The 18,399-nt window shown below is 49.5% G+C and overlaps 3 protein-coding genes across 3 annotated transcripts; 2 read left to right on the top strand and 1 right to left on the bottom strand.

Moving 5' to 3' along the window:
• Positions 1-1,932: 1,932 nt before the first annotated feature.
• On the top strand, positions 1,933-8,210 carry N7446_006573 (tetratricopeptide repeat protein; the record flags this gene model as incomplete). Its single annotated transcript, XM_058515321.1, has 4 exons — positions 1,933-2,370; positions 2,426-2,765; positions 2,824-3,099; positions 3,154-8,210. 4 exons carry the CDS (start codon positions 1,933-1,935, stop codon positions 8,208-8,210), a joined length of 6,111 nt encoding a protein of 2,036 aa, XP_058372499.1.
• Positions 8,211-9,814: 1,604 nt separating this feature from the next.
• On the top strand, positions 9,815-11,968 carry N7446_006574 (uncharacterized protein; the record flags this gene model as incomplete). Its single annotated transcript, XM_058515322.1, has 9 exons — positions 9,815-10,006; positions 10,063-10,143; positions 10,202-10,254; positions 10,309-10,566; positions 10,616-11,274; positions 11,323-11,481; positions 11,542-11,752; positions 11,813-11,870; positions 11,927-11,968. 9 exons carry the CDS (start codon positions 9,815-9,817, stop codon positions 11,966-11,968), a joined length of 1,713 nt encoding a protein of 570 aa, XP_058372500.1.
• Positions 11,969-15,046: 3,078 nt separating this feature from the next.
• On the bottom strand, positions 15,047-16,606 carry N7446_006575 (SANT/Myb-like DNA-binding domain-containing protein; the record flags this gene model as incomplete). Its single annotated transcript, XM_058515323.1, has 6 exons — positions 15,047-15,788; positions 15,852-15,952; positions 16,011-16,078; positions 16,173-16,216; positions 16,303-16,477; positions 16,537-16,606. 6 exons carry the CDS (start codon positions 16,604-16,606, stop codon positions 15,047-15,049), a joined length of 1,200 nt encoding a protein of 399 aa, XP_058372501.1.
• Between the last annotated feature and the right edge of the window lie 1,793 nt (positions 16,607-18,399).

Below are 18,399 nucleotides of genomic sequence, written 5' to 3' on the forward strand. Positions count from 1 at the left end.
CTGCGTGTTTACATGGAGTGACACACCTGGGCAGTCGATAAATGGGTCTCTATCGAAGAAGCAGAAACACTTGCTACTATCAAGTTAGAAATAAAGTTCGGTAAATTCTCTCTTACGTCAAACAGGTCGGCGTCTTGGGATCTCTCTTGCGGCATATACGTAAATGGACCCAGTTTCATCGATGGGCCTTGGTTCAGCCGGTCAGCTCGCACCGCTGGAAAACGATTAAACCAACAAGCATGAGCAAGTAAGAACTTACGCGCATCCGGGATCATGCAGTGTGCAGGCGGCAAAGTGCATGGCAACAGCGCTGTCATCTTTTGGTCAAATGCACGCCTCTCGATGGATCATTGCAGCAGCGGTTGGCGATTCATAATGCGAAGGTATACTTGGGCCCGGATGAAATGGGGAGGCAAGAGGGATAGAGAGGGAAATATCTGTGTGTGTGTGTGTTTCGACAGGATACAAGATGAAGAGCGGATCACATTGCAGAAGTGGGAAGACTGGTTGGCCGTGGTACTTCGGACGATGAGAAGAGAGCTACAGAGTGACAATTAAGCGAACCGTGACGAATTCTTGATGGTTGCCCAGTTGGCTTTTAAGTGGAGTTAGGAGCTCCCGTAAAACAGCAATTTCTCCAGTGGCAGACTCTGGCCTTTTTTTTTCTAGTTCTCAGATGTGCTTTGAACATGACCTAAATGATGAAACCCACTTGCCTATAGTCCCTTTCGATGTCATGACGTTAACCGCCACCGCATGTAAAATAGTTAGTACTTTTGTAAGTTGATCATCGCACACGTTGGTAGAAAGCTAATATTATCTTTTCTCTGACGTGAAAACAAAGTTTGTTCTACCTTCGCCCTGGTTCCGTGGTTTCCATGCGGCAGGCGGGTTTTGAAATGAGGTTATGGCCGAGGGCCGGGACGCGACGGGCGGGTGGAGTTATGAATGTCGTTGTAATTTCAGGCTCGCATGTTGGCCACACCAGTATTTGAAGGCAACTCCATCGCTCAACCGAGGTTATTATGTTCGCATTGCATCATCATTCTGGATATGGTAGGTCCATAACATCATCCTCCCCTCACGTTATTGAATGGCATGCCACCCTGGACCAATGAACGGGGCTACCTTGAAGTGTACTAAAACAATGACCGTGATTGATTTGAAGCTTAGCTTCGAGAATCTATTTGGCTAGGAGTGTTCTGAACTATGGTGTTCTTGCTAATGTTTAATAAATTGCCAGAGAGGACAGGGTGCTCGTTTGATACATTACCAGCTGCTTCAAGATTGATATTTCCATTCACTCCATGATTTCAAAAACGTATAGCCATGGGTGCATTGGAGATGCCCATGGACGTCTTGCTGTGGTACCCATGTGGACCTGCAATCAAAGCGGTTCGTGACCACGGGAGCTTCCCCGTACCGACCCAACATCAAATCCACGCTTGTTCTATGTCATTGCTTTAACGGCTTAAGGCAGCCTTCCAGTTTTCCAAATCCGCGGTGTAAACTTAATCGAGCTCAGCTCATACAACACCACGCTTCTATTTGCCAGGGATGGCTCAAAAACCTTGACTCTGTCCGGAGAAGGGCTCTCCAGGACCTTCTGTCGCCTACCCATGTTCAGCCATTCACGCTTTCGTCGCGCATATGACTTAATTGACTGTAAGGCTCCAAATATCCTATGAAGCCGCGACGCCACTATCATGCAGTAGCTAACCCTTGAGTCGCAGCTGCCTCATACTGACGTCGTGGACTTTGCGGAAGGCAATGGAGGTATGATCATGAAACAAAGGGGGAAGAGTAAAGATATAAGAAAGAGTACTCGTCTCCAGCCTGGAAGTGAAAGGTACTCCTAAGCGTAACCTTATTACCTCATTATTCCCATAATCTTCTATAACTTGATAATACGGCAAAGAATTAAGGCCGACCATGGCTTCGGTACCGCATAGCCTACCTCCTCTAGCATCCACATCTCTTCTCGGTTTGCAGCGGACATCGGACCCGCTGGAGCAGCACGCGACTATAACCAGGGAGAAGCGCCTCAGTCAGCACCAGCAAGCAACCATGAAGTCCAGTGGAGAAGGCACCACTCTCGTCGAAGTAGTCAATTCGCCTGCACACCGGGGCAGCGACGACCTTACGGCCTCCCGGGTATCCGATACGGACTATGCTAGCCTGCTGGAGTGGATTCGGTGTGAGAGGATGAAGAAGCTGCCTCCCGAGGGGAGTAGTTATGACAAGGCCCTTGTGTGGGCGGCCTTGTTTGTCGAGCGTGTACATTCTTTCGATTCAGGGATCGAGCAGTTCGCGGGCGACAGCCACCTCGCTGCTCAGATGTCTTATGGATACTGTGCGAGTCTGCTTGAGGTACGTCAAATGCAACACGCCTCCGGGCCTATTAAGTCAATTCACTAACCGCGAGCGGGCAGTTGGGCGAGTCGAACGCCCCGGCCCTTATGGACCTGTTTGGCTTTTTTACCGTTGCTCAGCCGGTCTCGGCAACCTGCTGGATCGTGCAGAGCTCTTTGTGGTCTCTCCCGATATCAAGGATCAGCTCATCCTCGCGTTAGCCGACTTAGTGACCCTCGTTGTCTGTGTGGCCACACACTTCCACCGGTTGCTACTTTCCTCGGAATCGGTCTCAGTTGATATCTATAGTACCTTTCCCAGTCCGATCAACAGTTTCCGTGGTCGCTGCGAGCATGCATCAGAACTTATGTGGCGTCACCAATTGACGCGAGAGGGGTTTAATGGCGATAAAGGTAATGTCACTTCAGAGCACCTAAAGTCATCTAGTCCATTCTGATCATAGTGACGCAGCTGTTGGAATCAATACACTTAAAGACTGGCTGCAGCCTGAAGACCCGACACTCGCTCACATCATAGAGGCCATGGCTCCCTCGGCCCAGGAGCGCGAGGAGGGCACTTGTATGTGGGTGAAACCATTCCTGACGCGGTTCTTGAAAGGCGAGCAGCAGGTGCTCTCTATCATCGGCAAGCCGGGTTCCGGCAAGACGGTCTTGTCCACTGTGATCAACGATTACCTACAGCATCCCGTAGGAGGGACGAAGTATACGTCCATTCTGGCACCTATCAGTTAGTATTGCTATCTTCAAACCCTGCCTACATCGTTTTGACTAGTCTTGCCAGATGGTCGGATTCCCGCTAGCACAGCCCCGAGCGCTGTGGTCAAGGGGATATTGTCCCAAATGTTCAACAAACACCTCGGCAATGTGCAGTTGTATCAGGTTTTGGCAGATGCTTACAATCGGAGCCAGCGTACTGTCGACGAAGCATCATTTGACGATCTCCTTTGGAATGCCCTGACACACGCCCTTCAAGCCAGTCTAGCGAGCGCTAGGGAGCTGGTTTTGATCGTCGACGGTGTTGACGAGGCCAGCTGCGCGGAGAGGGCCTTGTTGCATCGACTTCATGAGGCGGCGTCCAAAAACTCTTCCATGAAGCTGATCACGCTCGCATCTCAGGAAGTGGACTCGATTGTCTCTCAGACGACAGTGCGAGCCACGCTGGGGCTCATATTCGATGACGTTGCCGCAGTCACCCGCAGGATCCTTCACCAGAGCCATGCCTTTAACACCATGTCTGACGAAGACCAAGAGTTGACTGTAGCCCGTATCACAGAGGCGTCGGATGGCTCCTTCCTCTGGGCAAAGCTGACCGCCAAGCGCGTGCGTGATGAACACCTGCCGAATAAGTCCGCGCTTTCCAAGTCTGCTGAGAGCATCGTGAAAGCGGGATACAAAATCACCGACCATGTTTCTCACACCTTGCAGCCGAAACTCGACGAGGATACGAAGAAGATTCTTGTCTGGCTGGCCACCGCGAGCCGCCCTCTCTCCCAGCAGGAATTGGCCGCTCTTCTTTCCATGCAGCCCAATAAGGCCGACATCGTGGAGCGCGGCAACATTGACCTCCTTCAAGTGTTGAAACCGGTCGCCTCGCTTGTGTTCTTCCAAAACAATTTGGTCTACCTTAGGCATGCGCAGGTGCGTGTTGCTATTTTGGACGTCTTCTCTAAGGGTAAACTCCTGCCCGTGATCAAGGATCGGAATGTGGACTTCGCGCAAAGACTCCTACTGTACGCAAAGCACAGTGTGACCGACAGCCATGAGCCCTCTTTGGACCCGCTGAACGGGCGGGTGACGGAACACCTGCTGGAGAAACATCCCCTCCTGGACTTTGCGCTTCGGTACTGGCCAAGTTATGTCAAAATTGCATTTGGGTGCACCAACGACCAAGAGGTCACTACAGCGGGCAAGAGCTTGCGATCTGTCTTCCCCACCAGCCCTACCGTGCCACTTCTAGAAATGACCGTGTGGGCGAGCAAGACGACTCCGTCACTCCGGTCCATTCACAGGGTTCAAACATTACTGTACCGCGAAATTCTAAACGGTAACCACCCGGCCACTCTGCAGGCTATAATCTCCCAGGCGCTGTTCCACCGACAGATCTACACCAGTGTGCCTGCCGAGAGCGGCCAAATTTTCTATGAGGCGGCGATAATTTGCCAGAAGATGCTATCCATCCGACATCTCGTCACTATGCAGATGGCACAGTTCTTCTTGGAGAGCACCGCTGAACAAGTCACTGAGTCTAAGACGGAAGTCATGACCCGCCGGGTCGAAATGCTCCAACTACTAGTGGAATGCTATAAGGTCCACTATGGGGGGACAAGCGTTATGGTCACCTCCACACTGATGCAGTTGTCCGAGCATTATGCTTCCATAAATGAGCACCGCAAAGCCCAGGAGATCACTATGTCCCTGGAGGGTTCGGTCACCGACAGTACAACCCAGCGGAAAGGGTCTAGACAGGTGGACGATTCTTTACTGGTTCACCTCCATGGCCGGAAAGACACGCCAACAGAGACTGGCACCACCCTGGCTTTGGATGGGATCGAGGTGGATGAGTTGATTACCTGGTCCTTTGACCTGGAGACTCACTTGGCCGAAGCCGAGCGACAGAAGAGAGAGAATCTCATTACGGAAGCTGAGCAAACGTATGTGGAGCTCTGGCAACAGGCTAGCCAGGAGTATCGGCTTAATCACTCTACTGAGCACAAGCTCACCATGTTGCGAGCTGTTCTCGCGTATGCTAAATTCCTCGAAGGCCAGAAGAGAAACACTGAAACAGCCTCGATCGTTGCCGGGTTTTGGGAAGAGTACGAGAAAACCGCCCCCAGCCCTGAAGCCCTGGTGCCACATTTGCTGGAGCTTGCTCAGGTCATGAAGTTCGTGGGGCTGTCCGTGTTGGCCATCGAAGTCTACAAACACTGCGCACAAAATACCAGCAGCCAAAGTGCCATCCACAAAGACGTGGAAAAGTACATCCAGTCCACCTCTCTGGAAGTGATACGCTCACAATCCTTGGTGACGGAGTCCACCCTCAAGGAAACCGTATACAGCGCAACCAGTGCCGAGCAGGTTTCCACCGCAGCTACCACATCACTGATCGAAATGTACGTATCTCAACACCGGTGGCATGACGCTACAAGTGTGTTGAAACGAGTGCTGCGAATTTTGTGGCCATCGTTGTTTGCGCCCTCGCTCGAAGAAGTCACCCTGCCATCCACCCAAGTTGAATACTGTATTGAACTCGCAGAGCATCTCGCCGACTGCTATCGCTCCCGCCGTCGCCCGACTAAGGAAGAGGATATACGGACCCGGGTTTACCGTGCAGCTCGATTCGACCGGCCAGCGTGCGGATATCAAACCTTAGAGCGAGTCACAACGAACCTTCTTCGTCTATACGAGCGTACCTCTCAAACCGACAAGGTCATCACCATTCACCAGAATATACTCCAAGACTACACCAAGCGATTTGGCGGGGAACACCCCGTTGTGATCCAAAAGCTTTGGACCCTGGCGAGACTAACGCGCCCGCAGCCTATTGCAATGGATTACTACCGCCAGATCATCCATATCCTCAACAAGGACTCGGAGACCTGTCACCCGGATGCCTTCGAGCCCCTCCTGATTGTGGCAACCGAGCTATTGAAACAAGGCCGTTACGGGGACGCGCTGAAGCCCTGCCGGGTGTTGTTCATGACGCTTCAGAGCCCTACTATCAGCCCGAAATTGCAGGATCAGGCATTTGTTCAAAGCATCTATGAACGTTATGTGTACTGTCTGCGCGTGGCTCGCAGTGACATCACCGTCATTCATGACGTGACGGTGAAATATCGCAAAGCGTGCATTAGCCTCTTCGGTTTGAACGCGTCAATCACAATTCAGGCGACGAACACGCTGGCGAACATCTGCCAACAGTCCAAGAAGTATGACACGGAAGCGATCCAGCTCTACGAAGAGCTCTTGAGGGTCAAAAGCAGTGAAGTTGAAATCGACCATCAGGACATCCGTGCCATTCTGGAGGCTATCTATGAGCAACAGAATGCCTCCTTGACCGCTTTGAAAGTGGAGAACATGTCGACAAAGGAGCTACAGAAGGTGGAGTCTATTCGCACCCAACGACTGACATCCATCCGCTCCAGCTATGGCTGGGCACACGAAGAAGCCCTGTCTCAGATGGAGGAGATTGTCTCACTATATGCCAAACAAAAGAAGGCGCAGGCTGCTATCTCACTGCTGGAGGAAGCAACGGTGCAAATACTGTCCACTGAGACATCGTCTATCAAGCTCACTGCGGCGGCCAAAAGCATTGCATCTGGCTATATCGCAGCCGGTCAACTTCAAAAGGCGAGGGATCTCTCAGACGAGATTTATCTCCAGATTATGACCAAGGATGGGAGAAGTTCCAGTGCCCTTGGCTTGAACCAGAGCTCAAACCACCGGCTAGGCCTCTTTTTCCTGGCTCAATTCGAACACATCATTCGGGAATCCGCAAACGCCTCAACCACGTTGAATGAGGTCTACGCTGCCCTGACCAAGGAGTATCTGTACTTTGAGCAGTTCCGCGAAGCCCTAAGCTCAAAGGCTGGCAAACTGCAGCATACGACGGCCACGGTGGCCCGCCTGCACGCGTTCCTACTCAGCGGCGGTCGTCGGTCGGCTGCCACTCAGGTGATGGATCAGTACACCAGCTTCTTCCTGGCGTCTGAGGGCTCCAGCCTGGAAATGGACTCCAACCAGGCCAAGGTATTCATCGAGACGCTCCTTGAGTATTTTAGCAACCATGCCTCGCGCAATTTCATTCGTTCAGTGGCCATCGCTAGCTACAACCGCGTGGCCCAGCAGCTCGACTCCGGAGATTATCAGTCAGCCTGCCACCTCGCGTTGGCGGCGATGAAATACGTTGCTGCCCACCACGGCTACTCAGACCAGGCGACAAGCAAGCTGGTGTTTAAGCTTGGCCTACTCATCGCTGGCCGAGAAATTGACGCGCGCCCCGCAGCCTCTGTGCAAAAGCAGATGCTAGGCGTCTCGGCGACGATTCTGCGTGACACGCTCGGCTATTTCAAAGAGCACAACATCGAGCTCGCACAGCTAGATCTAGCAAACGTCAATAGCTTGATCAAGGTTCTCGATGAGCAACACGACTACCACACCTTGGCCTGGGTTCTCACCTCCCTCTGGAACAGCCGGGATACCTATACCTTGTTACAGCCACAACATGCATATACACTTGCTCTCGGGCGCATGCTGGTCATTACACGCTACCTCGTTGGTGACTACGCAGCTTCCGTTCGGCTCGCAGAAGACCTTGTATACAACTGCGCTCGTGTCCATGGGCCCCGCCACCCGAGTACTATCGAGATGACCGTGCTACTGTCGCAGATGTACACCAGCATGGCTCAGGGCTATCAAGAACAGAAGGGTCGACACGAGCTAGCCTATCGGTACTATCGGAAAGCGGCGGCGCTTCATGAAAATGCCCTACGCGTGTTCATCGACCCGTCCTCGGCATCTGCGAGCGATGTGGACATGGAGGTCATCTCCGGCATGTCATCACCCGCATCCTCCGCCAGTCCAGGAGAAAAGGAAGAAGGAAAACATGTCCGACAGCACTTGCACATGCTCAAACTTGCCGTCGAGCGCCTTGGAGATTGGCCCAAGGATTACTCTGAGTATGAACGGCTTAACCAAGACCTGTTTAACACATTTGCGAATGACCTGGAGGGTGTTGACGGCATCGACAAATGGAATTTGCAGTCGTTCGGGTCTGGCCAGGCTGAGGCAAGTGATGATCTTGTTTCCTTTCATCGCGAGCACCTGGCGATTGCCATTTGAGTGCGAATCGGTTCATATTCAAAAGTTGGGTCTATTTTACCTTTTTGTCTTGATTCTGTTCATCTATTTTTGTGAACCTCTTTCGCTTTGGGATTTCGGCAGCGATTCAGTCCATCCTTGACTTCTGAGGCGGAGATGTCATTCAACGATTACTGAAATAATTCTTCGCTGCTTGTAAGGATCCAGTAGGAACACAAAGAGATAACTCATTTCAGTTGGAAATCTAAATTGATAGGTATCAAATGAAACACTTTTCGCAAAGTTTGAGCGACCCTAGAGTCGTTGTACAGACAATATTATACGCTAGGCCCATACGAAAGATGTATTGTGCATCAGACCTTTCCTTGCAAGAAGGAAGACCTGGGCTAAAAATGATCATGTTCTCTCCGATGTATACCGTTGATGAACCTACATTTTTGGTGGACGAAGCATTGCGCCTTGTGGCTTTAGGCGACCTTTCTCTATCCTACTTACTAATGCCTTCAAAAGGCGTGGCATAGATGAGTATTCATCTGATAAAGGTCTTTTATGAATACTTCCACCCTACGTGCCTAATACTATTGCTGTTTGATATTTGGAACGTGTCTTCCCCTTCGCAATATCTGGTGAACATCATTGAATCTATGAGTCTATATCGTCTTTCACGTGGCTAAGTTCCTGAATTTTCGACTGATCTATGGACGGCCATTTGCAACGCTGATCTGGCATTGGAAAAGGCGCAAGCGTATCTTCTTCTGAGCATCATTTTGCATGGACGCAAAGCACCTGATGGCGCAAAACAATACATTGGATTGGCTATTTAGTGCAGCATTATGCTCGGGCTCTATTGTCGAGAGTTTTCTGATACCATTGAAATACAGAGCCAAGCTCGTGCGGAGAATTTGAAGCGGACATTATGGGAGATCTTGGCTATGGACACCCTCTTAGCTGCTGTGTAAGTCGGGCGTACTTTATAATTCAATATGGACACACCTGATGTATCTCTTCCGTCTGACGATGCGAGATTTTAAAACGGTCATTCTGGCTTTTCTTCCATTTCTGCGAAAAGACCTTGGTCAGCGCACATTTTCTGATGATAGTCGCATGTCATCCCTCGCTTATCGTGTTGAGGCGACCCTCATCCTTTGACAGCGTGTCATCGCCTGCGAAACATACGCTTGAGAAGAACTCATCAAATTGCTGGACTCTATGATATCAGCTTGGTTTCACAGACGGCCCAGCAGTAATGTTTCCAAATTCGGCCCACCAACAATTCGAAGTAAATACTTGAATTTGTAGAATACACTCATTATGTGTATAATAATAACCGTCTTCTTTATCAATGTTTCTACTCTAGCACGGTACATATTTCTGTGCCTGAAAGTTGCCAGTTTTGTGCCTTCGTGTGGATCTGAGAGATTTTCGGGATCAGTCGGACCCGCGTACAGCGATCAGGCTTACAGGGTTCATGAAATATGAAGGAGTATATCACCTCATTAAATTGATCCGCCTTGTCATGATTTAAAGTAATACAGTCCTCGCCGATCGAGTGTGGCCGATTGTTTAATTTCCTGGGCTTTACCCGATCAGCTGCGTGCTCTTTTATTGTTAGCACCATTGGCAACATGGCTCTCAGTTCGACAGTGACGAGCGAGCAGGTAGCATCCCCCAGTGGAGATACCTCCAATGCAATTTCCACCGGTACATCCAACCCAGGGGTCCAGGATTTGGCAAGCGATACCGAGAAGGGCATACACTGTGGCGCCAATGGCTCGGACGACGATTTGAAGGATGTCCGAACCATCACTGGATTCCGTGTATGTAATGGTGACCTAAGGCATAATTTGCTTTTATCGTGGGCTCACCTGTTCAGTGGTTTCTATTCATTTCAAGTACCCTCACAGCCATTTTTGTCTATGCTCTCGACAACACCATCGTAGCAAACATTGTTCCTGTACGTGGCGCACACACTCGGTTCTGCAAGTGGCGACATACTGATGATGAGATCCCAGGCTATCGTTAACCAGTTCGACGCTGTTTCAGACTTACCATGGCTGTCTGTCGGGTTTGTCTCGTGATAATCACCACAATTTATTTCTGCGCTCATTGTATAATCTAGGTTTATGATCGGGGGTATGGCGATGGTGTTGCCGCTAGGAAGGCTGTACGCTCTGTTTGACGCCAAGTGGATTTATATCAGCTCAACCATTGTCTTCATGGCCGCATCTGGTCTGTGTGGTGCTGCGCCAAATATGCAGGCGGAGACTGTCGGACGAGTATTTGCCGGTGCAGGTGGAAACGGCATGTACTTTGGCCTGCTGGTAATCATTTCGATGAATACGACAAACCGCGAGAGACCCGGATACCTTAGCTTGACGTGAGTGTCTACCTGGCATTGACATGTTATCGCTGACATCGAGACATAGCGGCCTCGTTTGGGGTGTAGGAACCGTCTTGGGTCCAGTCATTGGGGGCGGCTTCGAACTATACACATGGCGCTGGGCCTTCTACATCAACTTGCTTTTTGGAGCTATCCTTCTCCCAATATATGTATTCATCCTTCCCTCCAACAATCCCACCCCTGGTAAGACAACATGGCAGAGGCTGGTGACATTTGACTGGGTCGGTGCCGTTCTTAGTGTGGGAGCCTGTATCACGCTGGTGATGGGGATCAATTTTGGAGGCACTCTGTACCCGTGGAGAAGTGGCCAGATCATCGCGCTATTTGTGGTGACCGGTGTCCTATGGATTGCTTTTGTGCTCCAGCAAGCCTTTACCATTTTCACTACCAAGGAGACCCGCATGCTGCCGATCCATCTCTATCTGCAGAAGGAACCACTTCTGCTCTTCGTTGCATGCACTGCTGTGGGTGCCGTATCCTACACTAGCGTGTACTACATTCCCATCTACTTTCAATTCACCCGTGGTGATACGGCGATCGACTCGGCTGTCCGACAGCTGCCTTTCATCTTCTTCCTCATTACCGCAATCCCGGCCAGTGGAATTTATATGTCGAGGATTGGATATTACAAGCCATGTTATCTTGGAGGTAGCATTGTGGCCTTGATTGCGGCTGTTTTGATGGGTATGCTTCGAAGTTCACGGCAGATTTAGTCCATGCTAACAACTCCAGCGACAATTGTCCACGTCAACACATCGCCCGCCATTCTGTACGGTCTGGAGATCATTCTAGGCTTGGGCGCAGGTGCGTACACCCAAGCCTCCTTCGCGGTCATACAGGCCGTTGTGGCACCATCGGAAGCGGCAAACGGACTATCTTTAATGCTTCTAGGTAATATCTGTACTAGAAAAAGTCATCTCAGTCTAGCCGATGGCTAACAGATATATACAGCACAACTCGGCGGCCTGACCCTTGGCCTCTCCGTCGGAGGCGCCGTCTTCGTCAACGATGCCTCGGAAAACCTTTACCGTCTCCTTCCGACCACCCCCCGAGATCAAGTGCAGCAGATGGTAGCAGGAACAAGCGGGCGCCTCCTGAGGTCACTGTCGTCCGAGATGCGTTCTAAGGTGTTGGACGTGATTGTATCTGCTTGGAACGACGTGTAGGTTATCCGAGCACTCTTCCCCGGGGTCTTCAATCATCGGCTCACGCCCTTTTGCAGGTTCACTTGTATCTATGTTGGGGCTGCGGTTAGTCTTGTTTGTGCCGCTTTCCTATCGGTGAGTCTTGCTCTGTGTGCCCATGGCTTGAGTATCAGTACTAATCGACGGCGTAGAATAAAAGAGCCAATGTGTCTGCTTCCGCTGGTGGCACTTGAGAGAGACGAGGACGGGACTCAGTCGAATTGTACACACAATACCTATATTGAATAGGGATATGGGATGATGAAAGGACGTAACTATACAGAACTTGATTCGATGAGTATGGATTGCCCGGGAAGATAATTATGTTCGATGAATAGTGATAAGTGCCTCCATTTCATGATGCAAACTTGTAGTATATATTTACAAAATAATTGTAGCATATGTAATTAGAGTTTGACACTTAAAAGAATACTCAGTTGATAAACTTCTGATTTTGGTGTTGAAAAATCCGACGAATATACCGCTGATGACCTGTACTAAGCATCGCTGTGGCTGGGTATATTTAGGTAGCATTTCAAAGGACTGTTCCAGACTAATTTTTTGTTGCAAATAGTCGTTTTGGTAGAGGTTATAAAGTACTCTCCCAGATGCAGACCTTCTAGACAGAAATCTACAACAAGTCATTCATTTTGCTGGCCCTAAACAGCTTCCTATACCACGTACATCTCCTCTCTCAACATCACCTACGTGGTGGCAGGATCATATACAATATAGGAATGCGTATATCTATATCTAGTTATATCTGTAAATATCTTCATCATGATTCAATAAAGAGAGCTAGAATCAGCCATAATGACTTATGAGCCGTAGTAAATAACTTGGATGGACTTCCCTTCCGCTATCATTTCTTCTCCTAAAGAAAAGGAAAAGATGAGTTGGTTATGATATGCACTGAAGTAAAAAACTTCCCCTTATCAGTTACAACGCCACGTCAGTCAAACCATCATCCACAGCATTGGCAACACTTGGCGATCATCTGTCTATCTCGTCAGCTCTTTGAATAGTTAGTTAATTAACTAACTAACATAATTCACATGTGAATTGAGTACCCACGCACGACCGCATCGTGCGGGTCCATCCTAACTAATTCAACCACTCACCATGCCACCAACGCTGTTGATCTTCGCGAAACTCCTTGAACAAGAAGATAGGAAAGACTGTCAAAATTTAGAAATCAGAATCTACTCAGGAAGCAGAAGGCAGACTTAATGTGCAGTTGCCAACAATGCCCGCCGCCCTAATGGCATGCCGAATCTCCAGGAAACGCATTTAAATAGTCATAAATTGACAAAATTGAAAGAAAAATGGCTGCGAAAAATTATTCTCAATCCCCGTATACGTGGATTCAGTGGTTATTCAGCAAAATAATATAGTATCAAGTAATATATATAATTGTGATGAGACAGAGATATAGGAATACGGGCAAGAAGGTCATACGCCTAGGAGCTGACTAAGGAAAAATATAACAGCAGCTAACTACGTATGCCACGCAGCCCCTGTTAGGGGTCAACCCGAAACAATCATTTTCAAGGGCAAGTATTTCAACTAAGTTTGGTTCGATAAGGCGCAATGAGGTTGGTACTTTGAGGGGAGCAAAAATGGGGGGACTAATCTTCTAATAGGCCTAGAAATAACTTTATCCTACTAACTAGGTCGCGAACAGAGGGTCACTGCCGATTATTAACTCTCGACGGGCATATAGATTCATATGGTTAATTGGTTCAAGATTAAACGCGCCAAGGAATTGACCATATTGATAAGCTTGAATTTTTTGGTATATATCCACAACCATGAATTTACGCATATAAGTCTGCTACTATAGTGAAGAGCTTTGCTGCAGCAGGTTTGGTGCTGTTAGACGCCTTGCTAACCTTCGAACACTACGGCGCCGGGAGTAGCGACAGCAGCAGCCCGCCCCCAACACATCATATAGTCCTAATGATATTCCACATCAATCAGCGTCAATCAAGGCTCTACCACGCCAGCGATCATTTGCTCTACCTTGTCCGCTTAACCAGCTTACCAAAGGCTATGAAGCTGTCTATCACAGGATCGCTATATAGGACTATGGAATTACGCAATTACGCGCTGCAAATGCTAGACAGAAGCAAAATTGAAAAATAGCATATGAAGGTAGAATAACTATTCAACAGGGACGGGTGCGTGTCGAACGTGGGAGAGAGACCAGACAAATCAGCACGCCCCACCGAAAAGTAAGTATTATGATAACATAGGGAACAAGGGAGATAGATGCCCTAATTAGGATAGATATAGTTTCATATGTAAATAAGTGGTCATTAGGTTGTTAATTTGATCGACTCGCTAGAGAATCACGTAATTGGACCCAGCGTACAAAGGGCTTCCGCCGACAACAAGATACGCCGGTCCCCGCCGCGCTAGGCATTCATTTGGGATCGCAGGATATCAGTATGCACTAGTACTGATGGAACCAATTGAGAAGATTGAGTGAAACAAAAAAAAATTATCTAGGAGATGGCTGTTGAGAGGGTCTCATAGCCTCTGGGGCTAGTGCTGGCATGTTACGACGCGGTGTTCCGAAGTGACCGGATTTACCATACAAAAACACATGGAGTAGGTAGACGCTGAATCGGCCTGTCCTCAGTGGCAAAATACAAAATACAACCTCTCAGATCGACAATTCATCTAGATGCTTCCCCTTCGCCGGATGGGGAGTTGAGATCCGCAGGGGAAGTGTATGCGCAACAGAAGAGTCTTAGGAAGGTGTGGCGACGCGTCCTGCAGGGTTACAATGTAGATGATCCTGGTGGCTTGGACTTATGAGAGGAGTAAATGAAGCGGTTTAACCGAGGTGGTTGGAAGGACTTGGCAGTGGTGTGTTCCACTGTTGCACATACTGGCGCGCAGCGGTTACTTGTTTCTTGCTAATGGCTTGCGCATCTATTCTCCTTTGGGTGTCGAGGTTACAGCGAAATATAGCTCGAATGACGCTGCTAGTTGGGAGGTAGTCGCGGTGTGGATTCCACATGGTCAAGGTTGTTAAGTCGAGTTTTAATTCCATAGTTGATCGAATAACCTGATGCTGGCTAGGATTTTCAGCATGAACCTGACGAGGATCTGCATCTGCTCCACTTACCCTGGTGACTTAACACATGAGAGACAATTTGTATAGTTTCACAGTAAATAAAATAGCATGTTAATAATAGTAGAAAGGCATGGCAATTTTAGGAACATGCCAATAATGCGTTTGCTTCATCTATATTTCTATAGCCTCATTCCCGCGCCAAATGAAACCGAGATTTACTGAGAAATGCAATCTGCATCAGTGATTCAACCGTACTATGGTCTGCTTCCTCGACGGTGAGGATGACCTTGCTACTTTGAGAATTCTGACGCGCCATGTCGGTGCCCTGGAGAGGCATGATAGCTGGGTGGTGCGACCCGACTTCTGCCAATTCCAAACCCCCCGGGTCCAAGAATCTAGACATATCGGTGTGCGCAGGGTAAAGAAGACTGGGATAGACCCCATCCTTGGCAACCTCCGACCCGTTACAGCCAAAACTCTGGTGAACATCGGGGAAGACAGTGGTTAGGTCGGGCAGGGTGCCGTTGAAGTGGTGTCCTGGATACTCGGTGTCCCCGACCGAGGGAATCGTTGGGTCCCACGCGTGGCCGGAGACCCCGGCTGGAAAATTGTCCCAAAGCGACGCATCTAACCCTGCATACGTAGAAATCTCATCTGGGGTCGCGAGTGTCGAATTAGAATTAGAGACCCTCTGGTCCCCTGGGGAGTTGCGCGGACCCCACCGGCTGCTTTCTTCGTCTGAGCCTGCTTCCTCTTCCTCCTCATAGCTGCTCTCGTCGTCCATGCAGTCCATTTCATCGTCCTCGTCGCCTGGTGATGAGTCGGTCGGATGTGCAGTTTCCTTGGTTGCTGGGTGGTCCTGGTGTTGTCTGACTTTCCTGCTTCTGCTGTTTCTTAACTTGCTCTCTCGTCTGCTGAGGATGGTGTATCTGTTGTTGGCCATGGCCCGTTAGTCGGTTTCAATGCCTCTTCCTTGGTACAATACGACTCACTGATTTTTGATGGAGTTGCGGGATCGGGAAGGAAAATGCTCCATCTGGATTTCCTTCCACCTTCTTCCTTTCACAGCCGCAACTTCCACTAGGCGACGGTTCTGTCCACTGTTTTAGTGAGAGTCCGATTCCTGGCTCCCAAGAAGAAGCCAAACGTACCTCCTCCTCCGTCCATTCGCTACGGTCGAGCTGTGGATCCAGGAATTGCTTCCATCTCTTGGCGCACTCTGCCGCAACTTTGAGTAAGTAACTCTCTCACGGTGGTGATTGAGACAGGTATGAAGGCTGCTTGATCACACAGAAGACAGAGATAGCACGTACGATCTGCGCTGCGCTTTGTCACGATCTCCGCCACTGCCGTCCATCTGCATTCACGTGAGCAGATATCCTTCACGGCATAAGGCTTCGCCCCTGCATCATAACGACCGAGCACAAGGGCTGCAGGGCTTACGTTTCTCCATGCGTCTGCACCGCTCGGGTCAACAGTGTGTCCTCCTCTTCGGTCCAATAGCCTTTATTAAACACCCCTGACAGGGCATTGTGCCACCGTTTCCGGCAGTCTTTGTTCGTGCGACCTGAAATCTTGTCTGCAATCACCCTCCAGTCTTTTACTTTGCCCTCGGCTACTATAGACAATGAAATTCTGTCAGTAAATGAAAGGCCAGACCGGTTGGATTTTACTTACACTGAGTATGGACCTCTCGGGATAGCAGGTTGTCTTCGTCTGGCGTCCATTTACGAGCAGCTCGGGGCATTTTCATAGAGAGATAATCACCAAAGACGAGGCAGGGGAATAGAGAAAAAGACCAAGAGTCAAAGCGCACCAACTTTTAAATGGCGAGCGTCTGACAGATCAAAGTTAAACGAGGCCTAGTTCTATACAGAATTAGACTCAAGCCTGATACTAACAAGGGTTCCCAGTTACTAAGAATGGAATTTGCAGACTTACAGCATCTAGAGGCAGACTTCTCAGGGCTAGATACAGGAGTATCTAGACCCGTGTCTTCTCGGGCAAAGATCAGCCAACTGCAACATGGTATTCGGGCTAAGCATTGACCTCCTGCTGCATATACGAGAACAAGATGTCGCCAAGTGTATATCGCAACCTCAAGACTCATTTGGACCATGAGCAAGCTTTAGGGGTTCTACGGCGGGGTGGGGTAGACATCTAGTAAGGAGGGGTTAAGGGTCGACCCCGGTACTAGCGGGGAGGCTTATCGTCAAATTTTATCTCAGATTCTGCCAGCTGGAGCCTCATCATCCCAAATCCGCCAATCCTGCCGCGACGACCACTGAATCAATTGATGTCTATGGCGCTGAGAAAGTAGTCTGAGAATGACATGCGGAAGCAGCCGTGTTGAGCGGATGCATGTAGTCTTTGCCGTGTGTTCCTCTGATCTACCGAAATGCGTATTGGGTAGACACATGTGTGCATGGTAGTACACGGAGGTACTCCGTCGGAGCTCGTATCGACTGGAGACTGATCTACACACCAGCGTTTGGGGGCGAAGTTTGTCGATCCTCGTATTCATGTCACCCTCGGCTTCTAATGAAGACTGTGGAAGACACGGTACTTCGGTTCGATTCCACCGCACGCCGCATTCCATTGTATCGGTCAACTCCGATGCAAGCGATACCCCTTCGGCTGAGGGCTTCCTTTGCGTGTTCTTGGCAATCTACCGCGTTCCTTGGCATGGTGGTCCTAGTTTCATGCAGAGAAAAGGCCAAGTGTCAACAGCCATGCCATGCCTATATTGAGAAATACGAGGAAGTGAAGGTGGCGCCGAGCCACATGAACATCAAAAGGTAACCTTCTGCTTGCAATGCAACCTCCTTGAGGTACGATCGACCGGGACGGGACGGCTTCCTGGGCCACCCAAACGGCTTCCTGGGCCTTCGGTGGATAATCTGTGATTGGCGATGCTGCGGGGTTCTATTATCTGTTTGGGCTGTTGAAGACGGCCCGGGTATTTTACTTATCGGGGGTCGTCCGAGGAAGTCTCGCCGAAGTAAGAAGAAGTTTTGCCTATTATTTTCCCGTCGTGTGTCGCAGATCTACGGCATGGAGATGCCATCATGCCATAGAGAGTCAGATATTGGTTCACATGGAGGGCCATGTTGCAGAGCATGCGGGCAAGCCCTTGCATAAGAGTGGAGCCTTTGGTACCACTAATCACATTTAACAACCTTCCACACACTTGATTGTGCAACAAGTCTTGCGTAGTAGTCCATTAAGATAATTGGGAACAGCAACCCGTCATGCATCTTTATTCCTCATGAGCGACACCATATCTAGAGTCGCTCCGTCAACCATGTCAGGAGACTAGATATAAGATGGGATTATGTCTCTGGGGTGTTACGATATGCACTAAAGTCTGGGACCAGTTCGCTGGGAGCTTTTGGTTATCATACCAATAGGGTTATTCAAGTAGCCAAGGATGGATTTTGGGACTCGTCTTCTAAAAGAGTGCGTCAAAACGCAAAGGCTACGCGCATATCTAGTTCTACCACGATGAGGCCAGTTCGCATTGGTGTTAGATAGGAAATA

Source organism: Penicillium canescens, assembly GCF_028828765.1.
Source record: "Penicillium canescens strain IBT 15451 chromosome Unknown utg000004l_segment0_segment0, whole genome shotgun sequence".
In the NCBI taxonomy this organism is placed as follows: Eukaryota; Fungi; Ascomycota; class Eurotiomycetes; order Eurotiales; family Aspergillaceae; genus Penicillium; species Penicillium canescens.